At 42.1% G+C, this 22,667-nt stretch overlaps 1 protein-coding gene across 2 annotated transcripts in view; it reads right to left on the bottom strand.

The window, feature by feature from the left end:
• smarcc1 (SWI/SNF related, matrix associated, actin dependent regulator of chromatin subfamily c member 1) overlaps nucleotides 1–22,667 on the bottom strand; it is a 111,313-nt gene that overhangs the window by 68,263 nt on the left and 20,383 nt on the right. Inside the window, exons 7-15 of one of the 2 annotated variants that reach the window (XM_062984595.1) lie at nucleotides 19,768–19,837; nucleotides 18,179–18,254; nucleotides 14,132–14,257; nucleotides 9,931–10,058; nucleotides 7,516–7,640; nucleotides 6,747–6,806; nucleotides 5,831–5,868; nucleotides 4,231–4,352; nucleotides 1,300–1,371 (exon numbers count right to left, since the gene is read on the bottom strand). In XM_062984595.1, coding sequence (XP_062840665.1) covers nucleotides 1,300–1,371; nucleotides 4,231–4,352; nucleotides 5,831–5,868; nucleotides 6,747–6,806; nucleotides 7,516–7,640; nucleotides 9,931–10,058; nucleotides 14,132–14,257; nucleotides 18,179–18,254; nucleotides 19,768–19,837 — 817 coding nt within the window. Of the gene's footprint in view, nucleotides 1–1,299; nucleotides 1,372–4,230; nucleotides 4,353–5,830; nucleotides 5,869–6,746; nucleotides 6,807–7,515; nucleotides 7,641–9,930; nucleotides 10,062–14,131; nucleotides 14,258–18,178; nucleotides 18,255–19,767; nucleotides 19,838–22,667 lie in introns of both variants that reach the window. The other variant, XM_062984594.1, reaches the window with a different exon arrangement.

The raw sequence follows: 22,667 nt of genomic DNA, 5'->3' as shown, positions 1-22,667 counted from the left end.
AGGAAAGGAGATTCCACCTGAACATCAGGAAGAACTTCCTCACTGTGAGGGCTGTTCGACAGTGGAACTCTCTCCCCCGGGCTGTGGTGGAGGCTCCTTCCTTGGAGGCTTTTAAGCAGAGGCTGGATGGCCATCTGTCGGGGGTGCTTTGAATGCGATTTCCTGCTTCTTGGCAGGGGGTTGGACTGGATGGCCCATGAGGTCTCTTCCAACTCTACTATTCTATGATTCTATGATTCTATGATTCTATATAAAAAGAAAACTATGAAAAGCCGATCCAAGAAACTAGAGCTGCTATTTTCTGAAGAACCCCAGGAACAGGACTTGAAACCAAGACACCAAGAAAATTATGGTTGTTGTAGTTGTTATAATCCACTGCAGAAAAAGAGCCCATAGTCCAAGAGCTCAAATTTCCACCTGGATCCAAATGTAAAAATACTTGGATATTTTGAACCCTGCCAAGTCTGCGCAATGGCAATAGTCTCCACTCAATCTCTACCTCTAGAAGGGGTCCTTTCTACCTACTTGATAAAAAGCAAGCTTTTAAAAATCAGGAAGATGAAAGGCTAAGAACCAACAAAGAACAACATTTGTCCCTCTTTGAAATTAACACAAAAATGAAGGCTTGCATGTTGTGCATTCATCCACAACACAGCCTCACATACCAATAATGATGATGCTGCTGCACTAATTATCCTCTCTTCTTGTGGCTTGAGGCAGGCTACGGAACAGGCTTGGGCAAACTTTGCCCCTCCAAGTGTTTTTGGACTTCAACCCCCATGAATCCTAATAGCCTACTAGGAATTATGGGAGTTGAAGTCCAAAACACCTGGAGGGCTGAGGTTTGCCCAGACCTACTACAGAGGGACAAAACCCAACCCTATTACAACACATACAACAACATAGACCCAAGACCACATCAACAAAACATAGGTTACAATTCGCAAGTCCAAGCTGGCTGGTCCAGCCGGCTCTAGTTTTCCCTGATTGGGCTTAAGCTCAATCACCTGGTCTTTCACTTCCAGCTTTCCAGTTGGATGGACAGCTGCTAATAATGTCAAATCCATACCGGCGTTTTCACCAGCTGCAATTATGCTCCCAAACAGGATTGAAAATTAAAGCGTTTGGGCTAATTACAATCAATCAAAGTGTCAGAGTTGATGTAATAACTGAGACAAGGCAGCATGTAGCGTGACCTAGCTAGAAAGGCCTCAGGTCAACCAACAACACTGAAATGGAAGCCATGGTGGCAGAGAGAGGAGAAGAGGGCACAGGCCTCCTGTATTTGCTCTTACTTACATCTCCGGGGTCTTAGACTTGTTCTTCCCATTGAAGAACTCTGGAAGAGCGCGGCGTTCAATCACGTGGATGCTGTTGGGAAAACAAGACGATTTTCATTCTGAAGTACATGCATCTCAATACACACACACACACACACACACACACACACACAGGTTCTGATCTTTCAGTTTGACTTCCCATTCCTTTAATAGACTGAGCAGGAAGCCACAACGCAGTGTTCTGGATATAATCCCTTTACCATCAATTGAATCAAGAAATGGATTTCCTATTTGGGGGAGTGATCAAAAGTCTAGTTCATTTTAAATTGATTAGGATGAAAATAATGGAATAGTGAGCATTTTCTTCAATAAATTAAACAGCATCTGAGAATAACCACAGTTAATGCAGGCTCAAGTTTTTGAGGACCTTCCAACGCAATTTACTTTGCCTCTCAACTGCTCTCCTTCTATCAATAGGACAAATACAGGTGCATTATCTGAATCAGGTCATAGTCCAAAGCATGTTGTATTAGGAACCTTCTTATTGAAGAAGGCTTTTTTTTTAACTACAGATGGTAGAAAGTCCATCTGGATCAGACTAAAGGTCCATCTAGAGCTGAAGCATCCTGTTTCCCTTGATGGCTGAACATTTTCTTTGATGAATTAATCCATTCCCTCCGACAGTATGAGACATAACGCATCTCCCAATATATGCACACTTGGTTATGATGTTGTGATTATGTCCTATGCCAAAAATGTTATTTAGGAGTAGTACTTGCAAGAGGAAACACTGTATATACCAGGCATGGGCAAACTTTGGCTGTTAGGAATTGTGGAAGACCAAAATACCTTGAGGGAGGGCCCAAGTTGGCTCATGCCTGGATACTCATGTATACGTCTAAACGTTTTAGTCAAAAGGTGACCCAAAAACCCTGGACTGACTTGTCCATGGGTCAATGTCAGTTCTGTACCTTCACTCTTAACAAAAAAGGAACCACCTTCAGCTCAGAGTGGCAAAAGAAGAAAGGCGAGTCTAACCTGTGAGAAGCTCAAAGAAACCCCAGAGCCCTCTGCTGTCTCCATCCCAGTGTCATTTCTGGCCTTTTTGAAGGCCCGGGAGAGGAAATGTGCCAGGGCCATCATCACCCGGGGGTCGCTGGCCTAAAGTACTTTCCCTTCCCCTTAGGATGATCCTCGGCTTATACATGGGCTGGGTTAACACCCCTGCGGTGTTTCCTTTGCTGTCTGTGCCCTTGTTCAGGAGATTTCACCTCACTTTCTATCCTTGGATCATTGCATTTTGGAAAATTTGGCTTGTTGTGGAAAGAAGGATTGGAGGTAAGCCTTCAGTTGAGACCCGTTTCCCACCGATAATAACTCTTTCAGCAGTGAATTTCCCTTCCGAGGGAAATATTTCTCTCACTTCCTGTTGTTCCATCTCCATTCTTAATTTGGGTGTTTGCAACTCAAGGGGCTGCCTGTATATATCTATATATCTATCTATATATGTGTGGCAGTTCTTATTTACTATCAAATCAACATCTGACTCCCCATATGGATGGGAGACCTCCAGACCTTCAAGAGATCTTGCAAACTCAAGGCAGCTGCAGCTGTTCAACCAACCTACCTGTAGGGCTCATTCTCTCCTTTCCTATTGTCTTCTACTTTGCCAGTTCTTATCAAATGACAAAAAAAATCAAATAACGAATTAAAAGAGTTGCCTAAGGGGGGGGGGGGGACCATGAAACTCATAAGGTCACCGTAAGTTTATGGTTGTGTACACAGTAACTAGAATTAGCAGAGTCAAATGGCAAGGAACACCTCCAGATTCTCTTCTTGTGCAGGAATGTGAAACCTGGAAGGCTACACCAGGCTGACTGAAACACAGCCTTTAACATTTAAAAGGCGCAGTGTTTTAAGTGAGGGAAAGTGAGCAGACATAGATGTAAAAATACCTCCTCCTCTTTTCTGGCAGCGAAATGACGCAAGTCTCAGAACAGCAATTATGCCAGCCCAATTTGCATTCCATTTGAGGGTAGCGTTGAGCCGCGCTACAAGCGCCTGAGCATGCTTTGGATACAAAAAGGCTCTCCCCAGACGGCTATTAAGAGGAGCTGTATCCACGGACGTCAGAGAAGAACACTTCGGGCCCAGGAGAAGCACAGGCAAAATGGTGTTTGCCTCTTCAAAGCTGCCTCAAGGGACCGAGGCAAGTCCCATGGCACACAGGAGGCAGAAACACTGGCCAAATATCCAGAGTCTATCAAATGGGAAAACATAGAAGCTAAGCAAGGATTCGAACCCTGGTCTCCTGGATTCCTAGTCCAACATTGAAACCACAACACTATGCTGGCTTCCCAAGTAGGAACCAGAACCCATGAATAGCTAGGATACAGGGCTATACTATCAACCAGGAAACAAAGAAATAAAAGGGACTGAGGACACAAGCTCCGGGTTCTGCCTTAAACCAAACATAGCTGAATACTTCAAAGCAGGCATGGGTATACTTCGGCCTTCCAGGTGTTTGGCCTGCTTTAACAGAGGCCAACTTTCAGAGCTAACTTTCTTCCTAACATTTATTCCCATTTTACATTTATTTGCACTCTTGACTCTAATTACTGAATAGATGTTACATTTCTTTCATCACAAAGCAAAGACCAGCTGTCTGCCAAGCTTCTGAATTCACAAAGCCCCTCATATGCAAAGTATTGTTTGGGAGAAAGGCCAACTGAGTGCCCTGAAACACATGTAATGATTAATGTGATTGTTTGTAAACGTCTCAACTGAAAACAACCAACAGCACCATGAATGTGTGATCACGCTTTGTCTCAAAGACAGCAATTGTTGTATTAATTCAGCATGTGGTCCTTTGGGGAGCATCATGGAGATCAGCTTAAGGGAAGTATGGCCTAAATTTAGTCCTGCTGAGAGGAAGGCGCCTGCAACGTACCAGTTATAATCGAACCAGGAGGCATAGCTGGGGATAATGATGTGATTTGTCTGCTCTGTGACATTGTCTTCTCCCGTGTCGATGGAGCGGCTCTGGTCACCTCTGTTGGGATCTTCATCTTCCTGCAAGAAGAAAGCCACACAGCCATGGGATAAAGACAGCACCGAGAGAGGAAAGCAATGAACGGGATCACTTCAGCCGTGCAATTTGTACAATGCAGTTTGCTTAACGAGACCAGACCAGCTCTTGAAAGCAACTGCTGTTGAAGAAAGTTAGAATGCATTTGAGAGGGACACCTGTCATAAATGCCTCCTCCAAGGAGCACTGGACTGTATGGAGAGGATAGTACATTGCATCAATACTGTCAAGCATCCCTTATCCAGAAGGGATATCCAAAACGGTTCTTTGGGTGGCTGGGATCTTTGCTTTCTGATAATTCAATGTACACCAACTTTGTTCCATGCAGGACCCGCTATGGCGTAATGGGTTAAACCCTTGTGCCGGCTGAACTGACCTAAAGGTTGGGTTGCTGACTTGAAGGTTGGCAGTGTATCAAAATGTGCTAAACAATAATGGTCCAATATGCGAATTGTATACAATATGCATATTAGAGCACCATATACATAAAACATAACTATATCCTCTGAAATCATATAGAATTAACAACGAAGTACTATTTATCTAAGTATGTCAAAATAAACAGGTAGATATATAAGCCTCCGCATTTCTGGGAGGATTTCCTATAGATTTCAACCGAGTTAACCACGGATTGGAATTAAACAGCCTCAATTTCTCTATAGTCCTGGAGGGATTTCCACTAGATTTAAACATGAAATAGTACTAAACAGTCTCAGTCAAAAATCAAATCTGGTAAAGGTCTTACAAAGTATTAAGAAAGTGAATTCCAGAACAATGGAAAGGGGTTCGTTGTTCCATCGATGGTGAATGGTCGATGGAAGGTTGAAACTGGTTACGTCTTGGAAAACAGAGGTTATATGGTCGTTACTGGTTTCCCAGGTATATCTCCAGTTTTTGGGGGTTTTTTAAAAAAGGTTGGCAGTTCAAATCTATGAAACAGGGTGAGCTCCCATCTGTAAGATCCAGCTTGTGGGAACATGAGAGAAACCTCCCAGCAGGATGGTAACACATCTGGGCGTCAACTGGGCAACTTCTCTGTAGATGGCCAATTAAGTCACACCAGAAGCGACTTGCGGTATGTTCTCAAGATGCTTCTGACATGATAAAAAATGCATAAAATTATTTAAAATGTGTATGAAATTACCATCAGGTTATATGTCAAAGGTATATATGAAACAAAAAAAATGTTCTGTTTAGATTTGGGCCTCATCTCCAAAATATCTCATTATGTATATGGAAGGATTTCATTTTTTAGAAAGAAAAAAAATCCAAAATATGGAACACTTGTGGGACACTCAATCTGTACAGCAATGAGTTGAAGTTCTTTCCAGGACAAACCGGGTGGAGTAACACAGTGAATTTCAAGCCATGTACTTAAACATTAGTCATAAAATCAGTGTTTTGCAATACTTGATGAGAGATTTTGATTTCTGTTCGTATTCATGAAGAAAGAAGCTGTTACCTTTCCTCCTGTAGCCACCGTCTCCTCATCCTGCTCATCTGAAAGATAGTAAGAGAAATTCACATGTGACTTGCATAAAACATTGTCATGTAGGTGCTCTGACCATGTAGGTGAGTCAGCACTCGCTAAACAGGATCAAAATCCTAATTGGGCTCTTGTAGGAGCATTGTAGTACTAATAAGTTTAGAGATATTGGAATGAAAGAAGTGATGGAACTCCAATAAAGACTCATTTGGAACAATGCCAGGAGGGGGGGAAATCCTGTATACAGGATTTATTATTGCTGAGCCTATCTCTGCTGTTCTAGAAGACAAGATTCAAACCAACAGATTCAAGTAAAGAAATGAGATTCCAACAGGACATTAGGAAGAACTTCCTGATAGTAAGAGTTGCTCAATAGCGAAGAGCAGACTGCCTTGGAAGGGACCAGCTTCTCCTTCACTGAAACAGCGCCAAATATTTTGCCAATTGTGAGGCTCTAATTTATAATTTATCGTGGATATTACACAGGTTAAATTAACGCTGGCTCGGGGGGGGGGGGGGAAGAAAAAATATATTTTATTTTATGGGGGAGTGGGTTGTTCGCGAGAAGAGGATTTTTATTTGTCAGCCAGGTCTGGTCCTTCTCCCGGTTACAGAGACCATTTTATAAGACCTAACAGCTTTTTAAAACTAGTGATAACAAGGGCAACAACGACACATCAGATGCTTGGAAATACTCTGGAGACTTCTCCACCTGCTTCCTTCCACTTCAGGAGAACCATCCACCAAGGAATTAGGCTCCGTTTCTATTCAAATGGGAGGCAACCTTTGGCACAGGCTGAGGTACAAAGGCAGGTAAAAACAGCTGCAGGTCCCAAACACTGAAAAAAGGCCACACAATTTAAAAAACAAGCAGAAGGGTGTAAATGCTTACCAAGGTCTGCAACCGTCCCTCCTTTCACTGGAGTGTTTTCGCTATCTTTCTTTGGGTTTACTATAAAAGTTAAGCAACATCAGAAGGTCAGGTTGCAGCATTGCACAGCTCTGCCTAGGAAGCTTGAGGCCCTTTCTTTCCCTTCTCTTCCTTGCCGTTGTCATTCTGAGCACGAAGCAAATAGCTTCAGTGCTTGGAAATACCACAAAACAAGCAGCGCCCCAAAGCAACCAATTTACTTAGGTTTGATAAACAGAAAACTCAAGACCGTTCTCCCATTTTCTCCTCAACGCCGTGAACCAGGTCAGGACCAGGGGCAGCAGGAGGCGCAGGTTCATTTGGTTCAATTTCTGGAACTATCAAACCCTTCGAGGCAGACCGCCATTAGTCAAATACTATGGAAAGCAAATTCTTGCTTAAAATGCTGAATAGTTTTCCTATGAAGCACTGCTCCCCAGGCTTTCAAGATAGAAATTGCTAAAGATTTTGGAACACGTGCTACCCGGGAGCAACATTAAGGGAATGTCTTCCAGGTTAGTGGTGAACTTGAGTTCCCATCAGCCCCAGACTGGCCAACGGTGAGGGAGGATACAAGTCCAACCTCATCTGAATGGGCCAAAGGCTCGCCCCATCTGAGTATAAGGAGCTCCAGAAAGACTGTTTCCTCCCACTCCCCAAAGGCTTTCAAGCTTCATGTCAGTACAGAGCTGGAAAGTTAATAGCAATGCCAAGACACTGAGCCATAAAAGGTGCATTTGGAACACCGTACCGTTTTTGGGGAGCACCACTTCCTCCATGTTCGGCACAGGGGTGGGGTCCTCCATGTCCTTGGTGAGGTCTTCCTGCTCATCGTCCTCCCGCTGACCCCTCCTCTTCCCATAAAGGCCTGTTTGCCTACAGCAGATGAATCACAAACAGCGTCCTTTCCCAGCCATTCTTGGTACAGGTGAGGCCTCTCCATGGCAAGACCATACCTGGATGGATCAGGGGGTCCTTCCCATGGAAGGCTTCTAAGGCAGGGACATCCCTCACACACCTCAAGGCCAGATGCAACCTCTGCCTATCGAGACTCTGTTCATTTATAACTGAAACAGTTTCTGTTGGGTTATCTAAGCAATCATGCATGCATTTTCAATGTGGGATGGTTTATGTAGTTAGTTATGTCTGTTGCTTAGTAACATGAGCCAAGATGCATTCCAGAGTTGAAGCCACCATTTAAGGGTTTTGCATATGAAATGGGAAATGGGTGTATCCTTTCTGGGGACACACAGGAAGTGATGTACAGATGCCTCTTCCTGTCTCTTCCTCTTCGCTCCTGACCATGCCATGCTGATGTTCCTGTCTGTTAAGAGATATGTAGTTTCCTGAACTGTTTTTCTTTGGAACTAAGATGTTTTTGCCTGTATGACCATCATCATACAAGATTGTGAGTAAACATATTTTTGTTATCTTATTTGATGTCTCTGATGCTTATTTTATGCGCATGACTTTTAAAAGGGAAAGGGAGGCTGGATATTTTGTCTTATTGTTTAATTTCTTTTTACTTCTGCTCACATAAACCCCTAGTCTTCTGCGTTTTTACTGCTCTGCACGAATGTTTAACCATATTGGAATCATAATCTTAACAGGTTATGAAAATATATTCCTATTAGTTTCCTGTATCTCACGCTTGCAAATACAGATGGCATACAGTCTGATCTTCAAATGACTAGTTTCCCAGTGCATGAATTCATTGTGTTTCTTGTCACTTTGCTTCTTGGAAAGGCACTCCTTCTAAAACAAGGTGGACAACTATCGGTATTTTGGGGCAGTGGCCATTTTTGTCTCATTGGCTCCCCTCAAATGACTGCAACACTATATCTGCACCAGCGCAAAGTAACATAACATCACACCACTGTGCTCTGAAAAGCTCTGGAGCCAGCTTTTCTGATGTGGGGATAAAGGGAACACTTTTCTAAAATGACACAAAACATCTGTAATCTGTTGAAATCAAACAGATGCTACTTTCTTCAGAACTGCTTTGAAATAGCAACACATTTGCCAAAACTTACAGGACTAATCAATTAAGGCAGTGGTTCTCAACCCGGGATCCCAAGATGTTTTTGGCCTTCAACACTCAGAAATCCTATTAGATGGTAAACTGGCTGGGATTCTGGGAGTTGTAGGCAAAAACATCTGGGGATACCAGGTTGGGAACCACTGTATTAAGGTGTGTTTAATAAAGTGAAACCCCTCATGGTTCATTTTTTTTCTGCATTAAAACAGATGAAGAAGCATCTTGCCTTATAACTACACAGATCTGAATCAGGAATGTGATTTTCCTGATTTGATTTCAGATGTATTTTACAGGACTACAGGAGATACACACACAAGACTTTTAGTGTGTTGTCCCACCCATGGCCTGTTTTGAATTTCTTACTACATTGGGCCCTCACTCTTAACTTGGAAAGAGCATAACCTCTGCCTTGGATTTTCAAAGACTGACTAAAAGCATTTTCAGATGCAGTGTTAAACAAAATATAAAAACCTAAGTAACTGTACTGCAGAATTCCCTCCGAAGCACGATCCATCCGACAGTAAACACTAAAGGGACTGACTATTCCTGAATTTCAGGTAGTGATACGTGAACAAGCTTCTGTCCTATGCCATCATCATTTTGTGATCATCAGTGTTGTGGTGTTACTAAAGATAGCTCTTAACTGCTGTAACAGTAAAGCAGCCTATTAATGTAAACATACATAATGAATGTAGTCTGCAAAACTTTAAATTAAGCTCATGCACAGAAGCAGCTGTATTTTTTTGAAAGTTTAACAACTGCCTTATTAGATAACCTTATTAAGATAATCAAGTTATATCAGGACAGCTTTTGCCAAGGTAGAGAGGAGAATCTGCATATTAATGGCCTCTGCATGTCAACCGCGTGGCACTCATTAGATGGGAAGGAACGGCTGCTCCGCGTTCCCCTCCTCTGGCGGGAGGCACATTCCCTCCGATGATCAAGGGACTGCGCTCGCTCCGCAGGCAGCATTAAAGATGCATGCAACCCACGCGAGGAGATGGCGCACAGGGGTGGTCGGTCAGAGGCGCTGTAAACACAGACTTTGGAGAAAGTGCTGGCTCATCTCTGTCCCCAATGATGAGAAAGAGGTATCATCCCAAGCTGTGGGAAGCCCACGCCACTCACCCCTTCTTCCCAGCTTTCTTCCTGGATTCCACTGGAGTGGGAGGAGGTGGCGGCGGGGAAGGGGAGTGCTTCCTTTTCCTGGCCCCAACCGTTGCCTTCCGATCGCGCCGTTCTGGGCTACGAACTGGCTGCTGAGGAAACAAAACCCGTCAGGACCAGTCTCTCGCTCAGGACCAAGATCCAATCTGTGACTTCCAAATGCAAGCATACACATGGGCAAACTTTGTCAGAAACATTAAAAATTAACTACCGTATATACTCGAGTATAAGCCGACCCGAATATAAGCCGAGGCACCTAATTTTACCACAAAAAACTGGAATAACTTATTGACCCGAGTATAAGCCGAGGGTGGGAAATAAAGCAGCTAGCTACTGGTAAATTTCAAAATAAAAATAGATACTAATAACATTACATTAATTGAGGCATCAGTAGGTTAAATAATGTATATATATGGATACAGATATGCAGGTACATGGATCTATATGTGTATAGGATTTGCAAAGTCCTGCAAACATATGAGGGGAAAATTCATATATAAAATTAATATAGATAGATAGATAGATATCAGTACATAGGGACTGCAAATGCATGCAGGGAGTTAATGCCTATATATCTGTAGGAGAGTTTAACAAACATTTCAGGGGAAAATGCTTTTATAAGATTAATGGATATATATTTTTCTTCTTCCTGATTTGCAAGGACATCTTTCCCTTTTCAAAACACTCCCTTGTTTAAGAGCGAGGGAGGCTTTGGAAAACACACTGATAAGGGAGGATAAGAGAGAAATATATCCTATATTGCAAGCAATGCCCTCCAGGTTCTGTTGCCTGGCCTTATTTATTTATTTACAGCATTTATATTCCGCCCTTCTTTCTCACCCCGAAGGGGACTCAGGGCGGATCACATTACACATATAAGGCAAACATTCAATGCCTTTAACATAGAACAAAGACAAGACAAACATAGGCTCCGAGCTGGCCTCGAACTCATGACCTCTTGGTCAGAGTGATTTGTTGCAGCTGGCTGCAGCTGGCTGGCTGCTCACCAGCCTGCGCCACAGCCCAGGCCTTGACCTCATTATAAGCCGTGGGAGGCTTTTCCAGATCAAAAAAAGGGTGTGAAAAACTCGGCTTATCTTCGAGTATATACAGTAGGTATTTTTTAATTACAGAAATGTGAGTCAAGCACTGAAGGGGTAAAATAAGCTAGTGCCACCCTGAGGAGAGTGAATAAGCATGTTAGAGGTAGTGGGCCAAATCTAGTGTGATCCTGAGGAGTATGAGAAAGGTCTCAGCGTTAGTCTCAGTGAGAGAACACTTCAGTGTTTGTCAGCCTCAGAGTGAGAGAGATCACTGCGATTAAGGCCTCAGTATGAAGTAGGCTTCACTGTGAGAGAATGCCTCAGTATGAGGTAGGCCTCTGTGTGTGAGAAGGCCTGGTGTGAGAAGCTTTGGTGAGAGAAGCCCCAGGTTGTAGACCTCTTGTGTGAAGCTCCTGTTTAAGTACAATGTGAGAGGAGGCTCTGTGACAGAGAAGCGAGAAGCTTTTTATCTGCATAAGAAGCCCAGCGAGGAAGCAAAGAAGGAAGTATAAAGAATTGTATTTGTGTTATGGAAGCCTTGTTTTTGTAAATAGTGCAACCATATTTGTGCCACTGTATGTACACCAGTTAACGGGATCTTACATCTCTCTTTTTTGAATGGGTCCTAAACTATTTATATGGATTACATTCTGCATCAAATTTTCACTTACATTACAGCATGTACTACTATATAGCCAACATCTGTGGTTTCATTTACCTTAGCCCACAGAAAAAATGGTCTAAGCATTAGGAAGGTCCTCCAAGTGATTCTATGGCAGGCGTGGGCAAACTTTGGTCCTCCAGGTGTTTTGGACTTCAACCCCCACAATTCCTGGCCTCAGGCCCCTTCCTTTTCCCCCTCAGCCGCTTAAGCGGCTGAGGGGGAAAAGGAAGGGGCCTGAGGCCAGGAATTGTGGGGGTTGAAGTCCAAAACACCAGGACGGCTGAAGTTTGCCCATGCCTGTCCTATGGCATGCTTCTGAAGGAAGTTATCATAGAGTTCCTTTGGAGGACCTTGAAAATTCCTTGCTATTAATACCTAGTTCCTCCAAGGCTCAGCATATCAGATGCTGAGACTGGAAATCGGGTAATTTAATGGCACTCAATTATATTTGCAGTTTCGTGTAACCGCAGACTGTCCAGGAACATAATCCCTGTGCAGAGAGATCTTAATGTACATTGTTGTGTTTTTATACTATATGCCTCATCAGCTTAAGATATTTTACTCATCTCACTATCAGATTTTTTGCAAGTTTATGTACAGCAATATTATTACTATTCCTCCTCCTCCTCCCCCTCCTCCACTTTTTTATCCTTCCGATTCCCCAGAAACGGGACTGAAGGTGGATTATAAAAATTGAATACAGATAAAGTCTTTACATTTTATAATTACTGGCCTTGTATTACATTTCTAAGAAGTTAATTATGCAGTATGATTGTCTTTTAATTCCCCAGTAAAATGTAAGCTTCTTTTTCACATTCCGCATTCCCATGGGCTCCAAAGGGCAATTCAGGCCACAATCTGTCCTTAGGGGGAAAAAAAGTCTCCATTCTTTATATACTATAATACTATAACATAAAGCATCCATAGATCTTGTCTTCAGCAGAATTCCAAGACAACAAAATCCAGACACTTGAAGCATGGTATTGAGACTCAGGGGACTCTAGAGATGTCTACTTAGTGAATATTTTGCTTTTAAAAAACAAGGATTTAGTTTGTGAGTGGATGTGAGTTTTCTGGGCTGTCTGGCCGTGTTCCACAAGCATTCTCTCCTGATGTTTCGCCCACATCTATGGCAGGCATCATCAGAGGTTGTGAGGTCTGTTGGAAACGGGCAAGTGGAGTTTGTATATCTGTGGAATGTCCCGAGTGGGAGAAAGAACTCTTGTTTGCTTGAGGCAAGTGTGAATGTTGCAATTGGCCACCTGGATTAGCCTTTAGTGGCCTTGCAGCTTTAAACACGAATCAAGGAACATGAAAGGCACGGCAGACTAATTCAACCTGAGAAGTCAGCCTATGGCAGAGCACTTGATGAACCAACCTGGGCACAGCATGTTATTTGAGAACACAGAAATGCTGGACCACTCTCACAACCACCACGTCAGACTAAACAGAGAAGCCATTGAAATCCACAAGCACATGGATAATTTCAACAGAAATGAGGAAACTATGAAAATGAACACAAAAAATGAACACAATCTGGCTACCAGTATTTTAAAAACTCTAAAATCAGGGCAGTAAATAAAGAACACTCAAAAAGGAAGGGAATTCCAGACAAGAATCAATCAGGGCCAGCTAACACCTGTCAACAAAGGATTCCCCCAGGCAGGAAGCAACCAGGCTTTGAAGCTGCTAATCAAGGTGGCCAATTGCATTATTCACACTTGCCTCAAGCAGACAAGAGTTCTTTCTCCCACTCTGGACACTGCACAGATATATAAACCCTCCTTGCGTAGTTTCCAACAGATCCCTCAGCCTCTGAGGATGCCTGTCATAGATGTGGGTGAAATGCCAGGAGAGAATGCTTCTGGAACATGGCCAGACAGCCTGAAAAACTCGCAGCAAACCAGTGATTCCGGCCATGAAAGCCTTGGACAACACAAAGATTTACTTTCCTTACTTAAAAGCAATAAGGAAAAAATTATACAGTCTTCAGAATCATCTTTGGTCACTAGATGACTAAAGACAGATGGAAGTCAGCCTGCGCTGGACTTTCTTCCAGAGTGACAAACAGCAAATTCATATCTGCCTTCCTTTACTGATAGAAATGTGCTGCATATTGTATGATAGTGGCTTGTGAATAAATGGAAAGACTGCTCAGAACTAGAATCAGAACTAGAAAAGGGCAAAACACTCGCTCATTTCTAACTGATCCCAAAAGGGAATGGACTAAGTGTCACATTAACAAAACGGGTTCTTGACTCCACAAGAAGCAGCTTCGCTTAAACAGCGCTATCTTGACCTTCCAGAGAAAATTTATGTTAACAGATGCAGATCCTGTGTGAATGTCATGAAGGATACTGCCGCTTCCCAGAGACGCCAGCAGTCAGCCTAGGTATAATAACTTCTGAGCCAAACTAAGCACAAAATGTATGCGGCGCAAGAAAACTGGTCTTACTTCTTCATTTTTCATATAGATCCGCTGGCGAAAGCTCACCGGCTTCTTGTTCTCATCGACCTCGTAATCTTCTTCGTTCATCCATTCGTTGAAGACATCTGTGTCCAGAATCCATTTGGCATGGACCTGCAGGAGCAAATGCAATGCGGCTCTGAGAATAATCCCATTCCAGAAGAGAGCTGGGATAGAAACCCAATCCATCAATCATCCTCAAACAATCTTCCCGCTGCACATACAGTAGAGTCTCACTTATCCAACATAAACGGGTCGGCAGAACGCTGGGTAAGCGAATATGTTGGATAAAAAGGAGGGATTAAGGAAAAGCCTATTAAACATAAAATAAGGTTATGATTTTACAAATTAAGCACCAAAACATCATTTTATACAATACATTTGACAGAAAAAGTAGTTCAATACGCAGTAATGCTACATAGTAATTACGGTATTTACCAATTTAGCACCAAACTATCACGATGTATTGAAAACATTGACTACAAAAACATTTACTACTAAAAGGCAGATTGTGTTAGATAATCCAGAATGTTGGATAAGCGAATGTTGGATAAGTGAGACTCTACTGTAACATCATTCTAACCACCACTCTGGATTCTGCCCAGAAACAAGTAGTCAACCATTACCACTATGCTCATGCTATAATAAATCTATTAGGCTTTATTTCTATTGCAAGAGGCTTTAATAGCCACCCTTTGCAGAGATGTTTTTTTTTAATGACTAAGATTTTGATTAAGCAGGGAAGCATAGTTCATAACTTTTTTCTTCCAATTCATTCAAATGCATAACATTGACAATTCTGTATACTACATAAATGCCCAAAACACTGAAGGAATGGCCAACTACAATGTGGCAGTTTGAACATGACCCTGAAGAGCAGGGTTTGCGCCCCGTTTGGATATGGAAGCCCAGGCTCAGACCCAGGAAAATCCACTATAGGCTACCTTTAGGACCCCCCCCCCCCCCCGTAATTCAAATACATCTTGAAGGCACACAACAACAACAACAACAACAACAACCACAATAACTACAACAGCTACATGGCAAAGGGAAGAAAGTACTTCAAGTGCTGAGTGATAAAGGCAAACCTCCCACTGTTTAGAAATTTGTATCTTTAACTAATAGTCTTGAACAGTCTCTTTAAAACTATATTGCTCTGTATAGCTTTTTTATAACAGTCTACTTCCAAGGAACACAAGCCTCAACTGACTTCTAGCTTCTAACACTGGCTTCTGTACTCAGACTCAAGCCTCAACTGACTTCTAGCTTCTAACACTGGCTTCTGAAACAGATTCAAGCCTCAACTGACTTCTAGCTTCTAACACTGGCTTCTGTACTCAAAACAGACTCAAGCCTCAACTGACTTCTAGCTTCTAACACTGGCTTCTGTACTCAAACAGATTCAAGCCTCAACTGACTTCTAGCTTCCAACACTGGCTTCTGAAACAGATTCAAGCCTCAACTGACTTCTAGCTTCTAACACTGGCTTCTGTACTCAAACAGACTCAAGCCTCAACTGACTTCTAGCTTCTAACACTGGCTTCTGTACTCAAACAGACTCAAGCCTCAACTGACTTCTAGCTTCTAACACTGGCTTCTGTACTCAAACAGACTCAAGCCTCAACTGACTTCTAGCTTCTAACACTGGCTTCTGTACTCAGACTCAAGGCTCAACTAGCTTCTAACACTGGCTTCTGTACTCAAACAGACTCAAGCCTCAACTGACATATACAATCCCTGAGAAGGATGGCTGCTCTGTCTCAGAACCAAAGGTCCTCAGTTCATACTCAGTGAGGAAGCAGGAGAAATGGCCAAAAGGAGCCCTCTACTCCAAAAAAGAGAGGAAATTGAGAGGAAGATGAGGGCAGACAGGAAGAGAAGGCAGGTTGAGAGCTATTCAATAGTGGAATTCATTGTTACCTGGGGGTCTGATAGAAACTCCTTCTATGGAGGCTTTTTGACAAAAGATGCATGGCTATCTGTTGAGAGGGTTTGGGTTGTGTATTTCTGCATGGCCGAATGAGGTTAGACTGGATGCCTTTGGGGCCCCTCCCAACTCTAGGACTCAATGAAACACTGACCATATAGCCAGAAAACACCTACAATTCAGAGGTTTATGTACATGATGATCATGTAGAAGAAGATACCTGCTCTGGCCCCTCAGGTCTCCAGGTAAAATAATCAGGAATCATTGGAGTCTGATCCTATATAAGGTCACTGCTTATGCTTCCATGATTTAGACAGGGACAAGATACCATTGTTACAACGGGATGGATAAGCAAAGAGATATGGGAGCTGCATCTGCTTTGTCTATAAGCTACTACACAAACATTCTTCTGTTTATATGTTTTATTCTATGTTCAAATTGTAATTGAATTATTTAATTTTTTTTTATTTTATGTGATTGTTTTGTTGACACTGTTTTTAGTTACTGATACTTGTCTTAGCTTGTTATGTTTTGTATCTGTTTTGGGCTTGGCCCCATGTTAGCCTCCCCTAGTCCCTCCGGGGAGATGGTGGCGGGATAGAAAAATAAATTATTATTATTATTATTATTATTATTATTATTATTATTATTATTATTATTATTATGACACAGCAAACAAGATAGATATGCTGGATTTCGTATCACAAAATCACAAATCGAACACTTCCCAAGTGTCTATTATTATTATTATTATTATTATTATTATTATTATTATTATTATTATTATTATTTTATTATGACACAGCAAACAAGATAGATATGCTGGATTTCATATCACAAAATTATATCAAAAATATCAAAAATTATTATTATTATTATTATTATTATTATGTTTCCAAAGGTTAAATTTCAAGAGGAGAGTGCCATCTGAAGCAGGCACCTCGCACTGCGCCTTCCCCTTCCTTCTCATCACACAATACTATCTCCTTGCTGGTGGGAGGCAAAGGCATTAATGAATCCAGGAAGAATGTTCTGTGTTGTCACGCAAATAAATAGAGCAATTATATCGGAAAAAGAAACACTTCTGCTGTAACAGTCCCCTTCTCCTCGCAGGATGAATGGGCTTGACCTCGAAGCACAGCGCGGCACACAGGACTCATTAAGGCGGCTGCCAGGGTTTGTTCCCCTTCAGTGTTCAACAAACCCCGGGAAATTATGACTCCTGTCATAATTAATACCCCTCCCAGGCCTTTTAATGGAAGGGACAGACTACTCCTGTCTGGCAAGCACAGGCTTCTAAAAGGAACCTCCAGCCTTAAAAGAGCAAACCTCTTTTAGCATGTGATATGTTGCAAGGAGAGGCAGTTAATAAATGTATTATCATCATCATCATCATCATCATCATCTTAGGAAAACTTCTCCTGTCTTGCTTTGGTCTAGTTCAAGCATGGGCAAACTTTGGCCCTCCCTCCAGGTGTTTTGGACTTCAACTCCCACAATTCCTAACAGCCTCAGTCCCTTTCCTTTTCCCCCTCAGCCGCTTAAGCTGAGGTATAAAAATAAAGTTATTATAATAATATTATTATTATCCCACTTTAAATACTACAGCTGCCTCCTGTAAAATTCTGGAATTTGCAGTTTAGGGATATGCCTTTAAATTGTCCCAGTAAACTACAAACACCAGAATTCTACAGGGACAGCCACAGATTTTAACCACTCTTTAACAGTGGAGTGTGAGAAATGTCTCCCGGAATCTTAGTTGTACATAATTTGGACTAGTATAAGACATCAAACAAACAAATAACAAATGAATGAATGAATGAATGAATGAATGAATAGGACTGTTTGTGCTGCTCTCCCTCTGTTGCTGAAAGAATGATACCTCATGGGCCTGGCTTTGGTAAGGGAAGTGCAAGGTAGGAGGACGGACTAGATGGCCCACGTGGCCTCTTCCAACTCTATTATTTTATGTTTCTAAGTGCTTTCTCTCTGCAAAAGCTCCCTCCCGCCCCTGGTTTCTCTTTTGTCTGCAGGAAACATCTCCTGGGAGAAGAATGTGCTGAAACAATTGTCGCTTCCAAACGATTCTAAGAAAACCACCCACTCACCTTCCAGGGCTTTTCTGGAATGGGAGGATCTTCAATTTCCGCCTCCACATCAGTAGCATGAACCCAAGTGTCGTAGCTGAGAGGAAAAAGCAAAAAGGAAGGTGAAAACCCATCCCTCAGGCAGTTCAACCAGAATGGCAGAGACGTCATAGAAAAGCCCGGTTGTTCTGCATGACACTCAATGCAACTGTTTGCAAAAAATAAGCATTTACATTCAGAAAAGATCACACAACATCCCAAGGCTGGAATTTACACACATTTCAGAAAATGCATAATGAAGCATGCCAGGAATTTGCAAAACTGTTGAATAATTGTACCAGATGACATCAAAATTTGGGTTAGAGCTTCGAAAGCAGTGCCTTGAAGTAGCAGATTTGGTGGCAAGATCACTTAATACTATCTTCAAAGGGGATTTCTCAAGCAGGAGCAGGAGCACTGCTTTGTATGTTATCGTTTTGGTTACATTTTCACAACACTTTCTATACCAGGAATAGGCAAACCTCAGCCCTCCAAGTGTTAGCTGGAGGGCTGAAGGAATTCCTACCGGCTGTTAGGAATAGTGGGAGATGAAGTTCAAAACACTGGGAGGAAGGGCCAAAGTTTAACCCTGCCTGATTAATACAATTATCTTTCTTTCTATGTTTTTAGGCTGACTAATCTTAGCTGTGAACTCTAGTGTCAATACAACATAGGGAGAGTATTGGTGAAGAGGTAGGGATACTGAACAGGACAATGCGAAGTCACTTTTATAAGGCACAATTGGGGACTTGGATAAACATCTTCCAACAGCGATTCCCAATATTCACTCCTCTCATGTTTTCATAGAATCATAGAATCATAGAATAGTAGAGTTGGAAGAGACCACATGGGCCATCCAGTCCAACCCCCTGCTAAGAAGCCACATTTTCAGCCACAAATGTTGATGTCCACCATTCCCTGGGGACTTAAAGGCTAGGAAGCAATGATCTATCTATCTATCTATCTATCTATGCGATAACAATTACAACTGATACAAGCAATTACAGACAAAACAAACAAAATACAATAACAAGCACAACAAACAAAACTATACTCGGACATTTCTGAAAGAGTACATTAAGCAAGAGAGATTTAAAACAGATACCTAATTGAAAAAAAGAAGGTGAACAAATGGGTGGTTGTGAAATAAAAATAAAAAGAGAACTATGGACTGTTACGTATGGAGTGATAAACCTTAATGGAAAAGATCGGAGGTCAACGATTATTCCCTTCTTTTTTAAATTTTAATTTTTTAAATTTTTTTCAATTTTTATTTTTTATTTTCTTTTTTCCTCTTATTTTTGTTATTCTACTAGTTTTCTATCTTTCCATTCGTACTATTCTTAAACTTATATATTCCCCCACTTTTATTGTAGAAGAAAAACAACTTCTTTATCCTACTCTTTTAAATATCTTTTATTTTCAATAAAAATGAACTCAAAAAAGAAAAAGAAAAGAAAAACTCCTGATAACAAGAAGCCACACATTTCAAACAGCTAAGACAGAATCCCTCCCTTCTATTTGGAAAATGGGTTCAGAGGATGGGAACGTGGCTTTTCGGATTCCGTTACCTGTCAGGGTAATAGCCCCAGTGCACAAGGACCTGCTTGTCTTTCTTCAACACAGGTCTGAACCACTCTTCTGCAAAAGAACAAAAACAAAACAGCAGAAAGCCATCCAGTTAAAATCACTGCAATTTTACAAGCAGCAGAAGCACATTAATGTGTCTCATCGGGGAAAATTAACAAGCAGCTGTGTCACAAATCTCATAAATCCTTTTCATTAATGGATGGTCCAAACAGGGAGGATTCAGGGTGAACAGTAGGAGAAAGCAGCAGCTGAAACAAAATCAGGAATAACTGCCTTCAGAGGAAGTGTGTAAGAGCTAGGAAGGCCGAAAGGCAGCGTAGTGCAGAAGCGTATTGGAACTGAGTCCAAAAAAGAGGCAGATTTGAAATGGGAGCAAAGAAGGAAAGAGCGGCACCCCTGTGCCCATGGCGAGAAGGGATTCCCAACAGTTCACTACTTTGCACAGCACAACTCAAGTTAAGGACACACGTCGATTTTGCAGTAAATCATTTGTGGGGGGCTGCTCTGAGTTTTCAGGGCTGTGTGGCCATGTTCCAGAAGCATTGTCTCCTGACGTTTTGCCCACATCCATGGCAGGCATCCTCAGAGGTTGTGAGACCGGTTAGAACTAGGTGTGATGCCTCATGGGCCTTGTAGTCCTGTTCCTAGTGCCATCATGGCAGATGAAGACGAAAACATGGGGTTTTCGCCGGCTCAACAAGAGCCGGAGTCTTTTCACCTGCCGGATGTTGATGTTTGTACCCAAGAATTCAGTAAAACAGACCTTGGACATTCCTCGCCTCCGTTCCCTAGGAGAGAATCCTATTGTGCTGACAGAGGAGTCAGGGAACAGAATCGCAGGAGTTTATGGATTGCAGCCAAACAACAGGCTGATTAGACCTGCTTCCCTTGGGAAATTCTAAGGAGTCTTGCATCTGGACAAAGTTGGGTTTCGCTTCCCGTTCTCTAGGGAAAGAGGTTGTTGGCGGGAAAACGAGACCCAATATAGGTGCCTGACGCGGGAGAATCTTTGCGGAGTCAACAGAGCTGCTTCAGGAGTAAGATCGTGTGTGGACTTCGTAACCCCAGTTCCTTGCTTCCCGGATCAAGAATTCAAGTACTGCCTTGCCTTGCTTTTAACCACGGATCTCGGTCCAAGAATCACTGTTTGCCTTGTTCCTAGTCACGGACCTTGTTAAAGAACCAAGAATATATCCAGCCTTGTTGTCAAGTTACCTTAGACTCCTAAGACTCTGGCATTTCCCCACACTATTGCTTGGCAATAGTGTGTGTTTCGGTATTGGATTTAAACTTTGAACTCTAATATCATTTATTGGACAATACATTTTTGGACTATATTTGACCTCATTTGAAAGGTCTGCTTCTGAACTATATTCTTCACTTGTTTTTATTACTTTTATACATTTCCTTAATAAAGATATTAGATAGAGATTGGCCTCCGTGTATGGTTCTTGGTGCCCTGCTGCCAGGGGTCTGACACTAGGCAAGGGAGGCATATATATCTGTGGAATGTCCAAAGTGGGAGAAAGAACTCTTGTCTGTTGGAGGCAAGTGTGAATGTTGCCACTGGCCAGCTTGATTAGCACTGAATAGCCTTGCAGCTTCAAAGCTTGGCTGCTTCCTGCCTGGGGGAATCCTTTGTTGGGAGGTGTTAGCTGGCCTTGATTGTTTCCTGTCAGCAATTCCCCTCTTTTTCTGAGAGTTGTTCTTTATTTACTGTCCTGATTCTAGAGTTTTGTTTTAATACTGTTAACCAGATTTTGTTCATTTCCTTTCCATGGTTTCCTCCTTTATGCTGAAATTGTCCACGTGCCTGTGATATATAAACACAGATACAGTAGAGTCTCACTTATCCAACACTCGCTTATCCAACATTCTGGATTATCCAATGTATTTTTGTAGTCAAAGTTTTCAATATATTGTGATATTTTGGTGCTAAATTCGTAAATACAGTAATTACTACATAGCATCAGGCCTGTAGCGAGGGGGGGGGGGGGTTAGGGGGTTCAACACCCCCCCCCCCCCGAAATTTTTCAAGTTATAAAAAAAATCTGGTTTACTCATGAATTTTAACTGGTTAACCAAATCCCCATGCTAAGTCTATGAGATGCAAAACATTAAGAGTCCCTCCAGGCACTATCTCAAGCAGATATTGACAGGTTTGTAGCGGGGAGGAGTATGTGCTAGGGGTTCAAACCCCCCCCCCCCCCGAAATTTTCAAAACCCCTCCCGAAATTTTTTCTGGCTACGGCCCTGCATAGCATTACTGCGTATTGAACCACTTTTTCTGTAAAATTTGTTGTATAACATGATGTTTTGGTGCTTAATTTGTAAAATCATACCCCAATTTGATGTTTAATAGGCTTTTCCTTAATCTCTCCTTATTATCGAACATAATAATAATAATAATAATAATAATAATAATAATAATAATAACAACTTTATTTTTATACCCCGCTCCATCTCCCCGGGGGGACTCGGAGCGGCTTACATGGGGCCATGCCCGACAACAATACAACAGCAGCAATAAAACAATAAAACAAATATCGAGAATAAAACCAATGTCGCATCAATAAAACATCAACATCAGTAAACAGTCATACATAAAACAGTCGGAACATATTTGCTTATCCGACGTTCTGCCGGCCCGTTTACGTTGGATAAGCGAGACTCTACTGTATATAAAGTCCACTTGTCTAGTTTCCAACAGACCTCACAACCTCTGAGGATACCTGCCACAGATGTGGGTGAAACATCAGGAGAGAATGTTTCTCAAACATGACCATGCAGCTTGGAAAACTCACAGCAACCCAGTGATCCTGGCCATGAAAGCCTTCGACAACACTAAGAGTGTGCTGTTTTAAAGAGGCTGGATGGCCAT

Source organism: Anolis carolinensis, chromosome 6 (assembly GCF_035594765.1).
Source record: "Anolis carolinensis isolate JA03-04 chromosome 6, rAnoCar3.1.pri, whole genome shotgun sequence".
NCBI lineage: Eukaryota > Metazoa > Chordata > Lepidosauria > Squamata > Dactyloidae > Anolis > Anolis carolinensis.
Note: the sequence above shows the minus strand (reverse complement) of the source record. Positions and strands in the feature narration are given on the sequence as shown.